The sequence below is a fragment of the Macrosteles quadrilineatus genome, unplaced genomic scaffold, assembly GCF_028750875.1.
Source record: "Macrosteles quadrilineatus isolate MER2022 unplaced genomic scaffold, UCM_ALF_1.0 Scaffold_2__2_contigs__length_208266976, whole genome shotgun sequence".
In the NCBI taxonomy this organism is placed as follows: domain Eukaryota; kingdom Metazoa; phylum Arthropoda; class Insecta; order Hemiptera; family Cicadellidae; genus Macrosteles; species Macrosteles quadrilineatus.
In genome coordinates, this window is record NW_026542595.1 from 33,172,703 (window position 1) to 33,182,676 (window position 9,974).

General features: G+C 34.7%; 2 protein-coding genes across 2 annotated transcripts in view; both read right to left on the bottom strand.

The window, feature by feature from the left end:
* The window catches only part of LOC128987456 (hypoxia-inducible factor 1-alpha-like), a 120,155-nt gene extending 117,485 nt beyond the window's left edge, over window positions 1-2,670 (bottom strand). Inside the window, exon 1 of the mRNA XM_054408304.1 lies at window positions 2,507-2,670. Within this exon, the coding sequence (XP_054264279.1) occupies window positions 2,507-2,544 (38 nt within the window). The 5' untranslated portion in view covers window positions 2,545-2,670. The remainder of the gene's footprint in view (window positions 1-2,506) is intronic.
* Window positions 2,671-6,838: 4,168 nt separating this feature from the next.
* On the bottom strand, window positions 6,839-8,979 carry LOC128984050 (uncharacterized). Its single transcript, XM_054403333.1, has 2 exons — window positions 7,500-8,979; window positions 6,839-6,843 (listed from the first exon to the last, which is right to left on the bottom strand). Exons 1-2 carry the CDS (start codon window positions 8,977-8,979, stop codon window positions 6,839-6,841), a joined length of 1,485 nt encoding a protein of 494 aa, XP_054259308.1.
* Window positions 8,980-9,974: the final 995 nt, after the last annotated feature.

Genomic DNA, 9,974 nt, shown 5'->3' on the forward strand with positions numbered 1-9,974 from the left:
TGTGTGTGTGAGGCCTGCGTGTGTGTGAGTAGGGTCGACCCTTCAGCCAGCCGCTTTCCGTCAACAATCACACTATAGACTTATGCATTTTCAAATGGAAGGTAGCCTATATGAGAAATGTTTAACTTAGTAGAAACCCACTCAATTTTTTATGGCTTTGTCAGGAATTGAACCTGACCTTCAAACTTCAAAATCTGATATGCTAACCACTAGGCTAGCAACACACCTAATATTTCGACCAGGTTTATAGTAACGCTACCAAAAATATAATAACCTCAGTAGGCCTACTGTTTTCTCTTCATGAAGTTAGGGATACTAACAGTGCACAGCCAATATGTCCTAAGCAGCCTGCTACTCCTGAAAGATAACCTTCACCGTTTTGAAATGAGGGAAAACCAGCATAGCCATAACACTCGTAAGGCCCAAGACCTTGATCTGCCGCGGTGTAGGCTTAGCCACTCCATCAAAAGCTACCCTCGCTCAGCTATCAAGATCTTTAATACGCTGCCAAAAGAAGTGAGAGAGTTGGACAGTGCGAAGTTCAAGGCAGTAGCCTACTGCACGGCCATCTGGTAAATAGACCCCTCTACTCATTAGAGGAATTGAAGGAGGTGCCACTAAAAGTTAGTTGGAAAGAGCACTCCAGTAGGTTAGGATACAATCGCCACAGCCAAATAACAAAAAAATTTTTTTTAAGTGTTTTATGCAAGCAGTTTGTAATTAGTTTTTAAATAGCCTAATGTGTTTCAAATAGTATGTTAATATGCCACTGACGCAGTCTATCCAACATTGTCGGTCAAGGATTAAGGACACAAGTATCAAGTATCAAGTAAGTACGGTTTAAGTAAAAATGAGAAATACCAATTTTTTACCTCATAAAACCATTCATAATATAGGCCTACACCCTTCCCATGGTCCGATGATGCTGGTTTATCTGTCATTCAAGTTTATCAGTACTAGGCCTACACCTTCAAGCCAAATTTCATCAAAATTGGACAAAAATGACTCAAGGTAGGCTGAGTTCACGAACGTATGTAAATGTAAGAACTTATAAATATATCTATAGTAGGTAGGCTATAAGTTAGGGCTAGGTATATAGGTACATATAAAACAAAACAAAAAGCTGATACAAAAATTTAGGTTATTCACGATCTAAAAGTCGATGGGTCAGAGAGCTCTAGGGCCTATGAAGAATCCCTAGTTAACTTTGTAACATGATCAACAAACAACCCAAGATTTTCTTTGTTTATAAGTTATTTGTAATTGTCAGCTGCTTGCTCTCCTAACTTCCTCCCCTTTAACTCACTATAAGTAGGCTTACAGTAAGCTTTTAGTCCTCTGTAAGCTTGGACTCATCAAACCTCCATTGGAACACTTCAATTAAGTTAACCCCTTGTGAGGTACTGCACAACATTTAATTTAACACAGTTTCGGAAACAAGTTTCTCATGTGTTTTGCGTTTACACTAGCCAGCCAGTGTTTGTTGGTATGAGACCGAGGAGGACATAACCTGTGCAGGCTTTGTATTTCTAAACCATGTGGCTAATAAACCGTGGAAGAGGAAGATGGACACGCAAGTTTCTCTTCGGAAGGATCATATTGTTAAAATTTAATGTCAGACCTTCGATTAAAATATGGCAAAGGATTTAGAAACTCTACAAGAATAAGTTAGGCTAACTCCTATAGGAAACAGAAAACACTGTATTTTGCCTCCAGAATCACAGAAATTTGTCTGCTGACAGAGGACAAACAGTCGGCCGACGGTAGGCAGACATTCGGCCAACTAACTTATCTGGAGACATCACTGGATACAATACTACGGAGACAGTTGACCTACAATGTTTCCGGAGACGTATATCACCATGTGTGGACTAGGCTTTACTGTAATGAAAAGTTTTTTGAGGGAGGTAACCTGTAAAAAATTAGTCCTAAGGTGTGGGTACACTTCGATATCTGTTGGCATAAACAACCGAATGAAAATATCAATCGATAGGCCTATATCAAATTATACAATCAAATAATCAATATTACTTATTCGGTTGTTTGTACCAACAGATATGCAAGTGTACCCTAAGGTAGGCCTAACCAATATGGTAGGGTAGCCTGTCCGGTATTGTTTCTTACTCCCACTATTTAGGCCTTGAACATAAAATAGGCCTAGCCGTCATTTTCAAATTCATTAACATTAGGTAAATTTAATTGAACATAGGCCTAAAGGCTAAGTTAATTTTTCAGATAGGGTACAGTCTGAAGGTTACAAGTATGTTTCAGCCTAGGCCTTTGTTGTTTTTTGGATACTAGCTCTGGTCATTCAAAATTGCTATGGACTTGCATCATATTTTCAAACGAATTTCGATGAATTACAGAAACAGTTTTTTGAACTTTATCCATTCCGCATTGATCCAAATCCAAATCTGACAGTTTAAATCGCCTGCGTTCCAAGATCATCGACCTACTTAGGCTGGTGCTAAATTAAAGGCAGACATGTAAACATACTGAATCTTACCTCCTTTTTTCCTTAGGTTTCGCAGGTTTACTATCCATTTCCGACTATGGCAAAAGACAACGCGAACGCAATTGTTTATTCACAAACCACTTTCACTTAATATAAAGACAAATTTTAACGAAACACAAAACAAATTTTCCCTGAGGGTTAACAAGATGCAAGAACTGGCATTACCATTACCATTACCAATTACCATACACACAAATCAAGAATGTCGAAAGCCACAGCTGACGTAGCGGAGTGCAGTACGTTAGTGAAACTAAGCGTTGATTTTCTTCCCGTACTATATACAATGAATTAAATGCGGAACACACAGTCCATTTTTTTGAGCATTCAACCAAATTATTCTGAAAGCGCAAAATATACGTCAAATAATACTATATTTAAACTTATATTGTTTACTCACAAGACTGTAAATACATATAAGAGATGGTAAGTGGTGAACGATTTCGATTGGACACTCATCAGACCCAACAGGCAAAAGCGAAACAGAAACAGAAGATATATATACAGGGTGTTTTTTTAAAAACTTGCATCTTTATTTATGTAAAAACCGCAATAGATAGAAATATGCAGTTTGCGGGAATCATCTATTGACGTAGGGGGACCAATTGTTTTGAATTCAACGTTACATTCACATTCCCCCCCTTTCCCCCCTGACACCAACTTATTTTTTTTTAATAGCAAGGTACCCCTTGTGACATATCAAATGAAAGAGCATAAAAAAAGAAAATGTTTGATGAAAAAAAATTGAAAATCGGTTCATAAATTTGTGAGATATTCCCCCCCTCACCCCCCCCGGAACTTAATTTTTTTTAATAGCAAAGTACCCCTTGTGACATATCAAATGAAAGAGCATGAAAAAAGAAAATTTTTGGTGAAAAAAAAAATTAAAATCGGCTCATGAATTTGTGAGATAATCACCCCCCTTTTCCCCTACCCATAACTTGTTTTTTAATAGCAAGGTACCCGCCCTTGTGACATATCAAATGAAAAATAAATTTCGCCAAAATTTTTCTTTTTTCATGCTTTTCATTTGATATGTCACAAGGGGTACTTTGCTATTAAAAAAAAATTAAGTTCCGGGGGGGTGAGGGGGGAAATATCTCACAAACTTATGAACCGATTTTCAATTTTTTTTCATCAAAAATTTTCTTTTTTCATGCTCTTTTATTTGATATGTCACAAGGGGTACCTTGCTATTTAAAAAAATTAAGTTGGGGGCAGGGGGGAAAGGGGGGGAATGTGAATGTAACGTTGAATTCAAAACAATTGGTCCCCCTACGTCAATAGATGATTCCCGCAAACTGCATATTTCTATCTATTGCGGTTTTTACATAAATAAAGATGCAAGTTTTTAAAAAAACACCCTGTATAGCATAATAGTAACCAACGATGAGAAGATATGAATCTGAAACGTACAAATCGAACCACACCGCTTTTCCCGACCTGAATTTAAACTTTTAGAACATTTAACATGTTGGTAAAGGTTGTTGGTTGGCGGACATTTTAACGCCTTGCCAACGTTCGAACGTTGGCCTACCGGAAACTTGTATTCGTTGGCCCTACAAAGGAAAGGAACGTTGGCCTTTTGTTAGATTTAAGTATAAAACATTCTAAAATGCATTTTAACAAAATGATTTATTTATAAGAACTGCTTTGGCAGCAGAATATAAGACGATTTTGGAGAAAATTGGATCTATAATAAATGTAGGCAGATGATCTGATGATGTAGTGATACTAGATACAGTAGTGGAACACCTGATGCTCAACATATAATAATTATAATAATGCAAATATTTTTAAAAATTAATATTCTTTAACTTATTTGAGCAAATTTTAAATAGTTGAACAATTTAAGGGAGAAGATTAATTGATCATACTAATGTACCTGTTGCTCGAATTCGAGCAATTGCTAAGTATTACACGTGTTATTATTTAAAAACGAATGACAGTCATAATTATTTCTGATGACTTTAAAAGATTCCACTCAAAGATTATGGAAACACTCAAGATGTAGATCGGTGATAATCAACATTTCTTGTAAATATCTTATCATTTTTCAAAAGCTGATCTTGTTTTTTAATGTTTTCTACAAATAGCCTTACGCAAAGCCCCATTAGGTTGTCCATAATAACGATTATAAAAAAAAAACATTATTACCTTTTCTTCTCCTTGGTGGTGTTCTATGACTTTACTATGTTTCCATAGTTTGCAAATCGGCTCTTTCAGAACTAAGAAATGCAGCACAGTGTTCAGCTTCCTTTTAGCGAATTTCCCATATAGGGAATAAGCTATTACCGTAGTACTCATGGTAAGACCTGGACGCGGGGCCGATTTTTTTTCGTTTTGAGGTCCCTAGAGGCCAAAAACACCATCCGTTCAAATTCATATATATATATATATATGTGTGTGTGTGTGTCCGTCAGCACGATAACTCGAGCAAAAATGATCCGATTTTGATGAAATTTGGTACAAACGTGTAAACGTACATTATTCGAACGAGTTCGCGATCCAGCATGATCGGACCATGGGAACGGGGGTTTACGGGGGGTTTTATGGGGTAAAAATAGGGTTTTCCCATTTTTGACCCAAAAAACATAAAATTTAGCAGTTTCTTTCCAAACCATTTTGTAGAGCTTAAAAAAACAAATAATTTAGTATATTGAAGCGTTATTATGCGCCTAATGGTTACGGAGAAAATTCCAAAAAATTGTAAATTTAAAATTCCCATGTTATTCTTATGGAGAATAAGTAAACTGTTGTAGTTTGCTTGTTTGTGAACATATTTTGATCAAATTTGGAAAATGTTTTATTTCTTACTAACTATTCACATTTAAAAAAAAAAAAACAAACAGTTTTACCCTCCCTGATGCAGCAAACCTAGTACTTGTTAAACTAATTTTATTTAGATCGGGAATAAATGTTATATTTTTAAGTAGACATATCAGTGTAAATCCAATCAGTCGAATGGAAATTCGCTTAGTCTGCAGGTTTGCTGCGGCGGGGGTATTTAGTATATCAAATTATCCAGACTCTCTCGCTTTTTTCCATTGTAATATCGTAGACTAACCAACACAAGTAGACTTCTCATCCCATTGTAAATTTTGAAGCACGTTTTTCGTGTCTAGTTCATGTACGTGACACAAAAGCGCTAGTGTCGATGAAACTTTGTTTCCATTATTTTAGGGTAATTTCTTGATTTGTGCTTTACTGTTTGGTTATATAACTAGGGGACAAGTTATTGTTTATGATTAGATCGTATTATTTGGTTAAACGAGGTTTTAAATGGTTGTAATAACGGGAAACAAATTGTAAACAAAACACGACCTGCTGGGACCCTCAAGAGGGCGCTGGACAAAGTGTCATGAGGGCGTCAACCAAAAACCGGGGGGTACGGGGGGTATGGAAAATGTTGAAATTTTAGGTCTAAAATTAGTAGTTTTTAACCTCTTTTATGCTATTTTGACAAGAAATTATATTTATATTTATAAACTATTTATTTAAAAAAATATTATTTCAGCCAGAAAATTACCATAATTTTTTCAGGGTTTAAAAATATTGCAGTCATTAGTATTGTGTTAAAAACATTTAATTTGCTTAAAGTTTATTAAACATACATGTAATACGGCTACATGAGAAAAAATATTCAAGTAGATCACACCATCATAGAATTAGTTAAGATTCAAAACTTAACTCAAAATACCTCATTTAGTATATAAATAACAATTGGGTATTGTAATAATTAATTGTGATTATGCCGAATAAGCCATATGTATAATAATAATAATAATAATAATAATAATAATAATAATAGTAATAATAATACGGCTACATGGCTACATATGTGCAAAAAATAAAGGAGATTACACTATCATTAGAATTAGTTAAGATTCAAAACTTAAACTAAAAATACCTTATTCAGTATATAAATAACAACTGAGTACTGTAATAGTGTGAATAGCTTTCTTAACATATTACATATATTAACTTGTAAATCTAACATTATTATACAAAATAGATAAACAGTTTATCTAAACATTGCCTATGTTTACTTAAATAAGCCATATTTATAATTATAATAATACATCTACATAAGAGCAAAAAATCAAGTAGATTACTCTATAATAGAACTAGTTATAATTTAAAACTTAAACGCAAAATACCTTATTGAGTGTATAAATAACAATTGAGTATTGTAATAATCCGAAACCTGCAAATCTAACATTATTTTCAAAACAAGATAAACATTGCCTATGTTTACTTAAACAAGCCATACGTATAATTATATTAAAATACATAAAAATACATAAGAGAAAAAAATCAAGAATATTACACTGCAATAGAATTATATAAGATTCAAAACTCAATCTCAAACTCCAAATACTGAACTTATTGAGTATATAAATAAGAATTGAGTATTGTGATACAGTATTGTGAAAATTGTGATTAGCTTTCTTAACACATTACAAGTTCTATGCCGATAATTTTAAATCTCCTATTATTAGGCTTATAAACATTAGATAGACCTATGTACTGCCTATGTTTACTTTAATAAACCATATGAATTGTATGCTGAGAAATTGAGTACCAAGAAGTCCTTATGCTTAGTGCGAAAGTAACTTAGAATAACATATTATTCTCGAGAGCTAGTAATAGGCCTACTATCCCTAAAATGAAAGAAGCCTCTTCATTTCCTTGCTGGATTTGCATAGCATGTCAATAATTTTATCACTGTCCACTGAATTCAAAATTTCTGGTTCAGACTGCATCAAAAGTAGAGTTTCTAAATTATCGTTGCTGATGGATGACCTCAGTCTTGTTTTAACAATTTTTAATTTCGAAAAGGTCCGCTCACATGTGACTTGTGTCATAGGAATAGTAAGGAGGTACTTGTACACTTTATAGAGCTCGGGATACTGTAAAGAATACATATTATAATCTAAAATTACTTTAAAGGCACATTTTAAACACATTTTGCATTGCTTATTGCCTTTGCACGTAACCTCTTCTTCTCCTTCTTCTTCTTCATCTTCTTCTTCTTTGTCATTCACTTGCTCAATGTCACTGTCGATTACTTCTGCCTTTTCTTTAGCTTCTTCTTTTGATTGGCTATACTCTGGTCCAATATCTTTTTCACATATTTTTGGCCATAACTCAGAAAATGAACAAAGCTCTTCTTTTAGTTTAGATCTATCCAGGCCGGGAAGGATTTCAGTAATTTTGTCCAGGGCATTTGGTGGAATCTTCTCCTTAGCGTCAAATCTTTTGGGATCGAACCATGCAAGGTCTAAGTACAATTGCTTATGTACTAAAAACCGATTTTCCATTGTGTGGATCAAGGTGTCAACAATTCTGATAAAGATCTCAATTCGAAATTTGTCTTCAGGCGATGAGCCAACGATTTCATCATTAGCTTCCTCTCCTGGTAGTTTTTTTAATTTTCTTCTTCTTGTTTCTTTTAATGATGTTTCAATGTAGATATTCGAAAGAGATTCGTCTTCTTTTTCCCGTTCTTCAAGATTTTCATTCATTTTGGCGACAAAATTGTTTGCGGCCTTTACCGTGTCAGGGAATTTTTCTCTTAGATCTGTTAATTTACGGTGAGAATTTTCAATAAATCTCCAAGCTTGGACGAAATCTAAATCTTTGGTCTGTAAATAGTCCGATAAAGGTGTGGTGACTTTAAAGACTTGTAGGAATAGCATTGCAACAAGAATACACTCAAAACTTAATAGTTTTTTTAGGAGAGCATCAGAATCACTTCTAACTTTGGAATTAAAGTCTTGTGAGGTTGAAATCTTAAATAGAGCGATTACTAACTCCAAGTACACCAGTTTTGGAGGTTTTGATTTGACTTCTCCGTCCCAGTCGTCAATCCGTCCAAATATCTTCACAGTGGCATTACTGCGGCTCCGCCACCTTGTCTGGCCTATAGCTTCCAGTTTAAAGGATGGGTTTTCTTCAATAAACTTCTGCAATCTTTTTATTGACTCGTTCATAAAAACATGTACCTCTTGAAGAAGATTGAAAAAGTTTATGCTTTTATTGATACATTGGGCTGTATCTGTCAGCACAAGATTCAACACATGTGCATAGCACCATGTGTGGATGTGATTCGGAATGACACTACATAGCTTGGCAGTAACGCCATTATATTGGCCGCTCATATTTGAAGCGCCGTCAAAAGCGTTTGCAACACAGTTTTCAAGTGGAATATTAGTCTCCTCCAGGACGGTTTTTAGTGTTTCAAATAAACTTTGTCCAGATGTACTTACAACACTCTTCAACGCTAACAGCCTCTCAGTTACTTCAGAGTCCCTGACATACCGGAGTACAAAAGCACATTGGTCTAACGTAGATACATCTATGGTAGTGTCCATCAATATAGAATATTGCACTGCTAGATTTACTTCTTCAGAAATTTTAAGTTTGATCTCATCTTTAATATACTTTAAAATCTTGGCGATCATATTGTTACTTAAAAATGTGACATGACCTCCTCTTCCAACTACTTTTTTGTCAGCTGGTTTTTTTCCTTTGGTTTTCGTCAACAGTTTTTCTAAATTTGCTTTACTTTGGTTAATTATTTTGCTTATGTGCTTGTCTAATATAGAATCGTACTTTCTCAACATAAGGATTATTTCCAATAAATTTCCGTGATTAACTGAAATATCATCAAATGAGTGAGCAGATTCCACTGATCCACGAAATGGAAGGCCTTGTTTTCCAATAAGTTTCAATATGTCTATGACAGTTTCCACAACATGTCTTCTATCCTGAACCTCTCGTTTTCTCATAAGCATTTGATCTCCTAAAATCACATCACTGATACTCCATTTATGTTTTTTTTAACATAAACGAATTAACTGATTGGACGTGCAAGTTTGAAATTTCATGTTCCTGTAACCTTTGGTAAACATGTCTCCAATCATTAAAACCAGTACAAAATGGAGAATTTGAATTGCTAAATGCAAGGCAGATATAACAGTATAATTTATGTGTTTTTTCATTACATGACAACCACTTTCGTTTGAAAATTTGTTTAGGATTGTCACTACTTTGATATTGAAATATCGGCTTATTATGTTTTTTCCCCAGAAATTCCAAAGAGTTTTCTTCCGGTTGAATCGGATGAAAGTCTAAAAATGATGTTAAATCGCTAGGTAGTGGCTTTTTAAAAAAGTCCAATGTTTCTGTTGAAGTATCTACTTCAAGCAAAGCGGATGTCGATGGTATTTGTAGAGGCGATGACGATTGCTGTGTACTTTGTTGCACAACTTGTTCGTCGGGTGTTTTTATGGTAGAGTCAGTAGTAGATGAAGATGAAGATAAAACAGCGGATGTCGATGGTATTTGTAGAGGCGATGACGATTGCTGTGTACTTTGTTGCACAACTTGTTCGTCGGGTGTTTTTATGGTAGAGTCAGTAGTAGATGAAGATGAAGATAAAACAGCGGATGTCGAT

What these genes read in the sequence shown, in the direction of transcription:
- LOC128984050 (XM_054403333.1), bottom strand. Translation starts at nt 8,979, where the DNA reads ATGATCGCCAAGATTTTAAAGTATATTAAAGATGAGATCAAACTTAAA.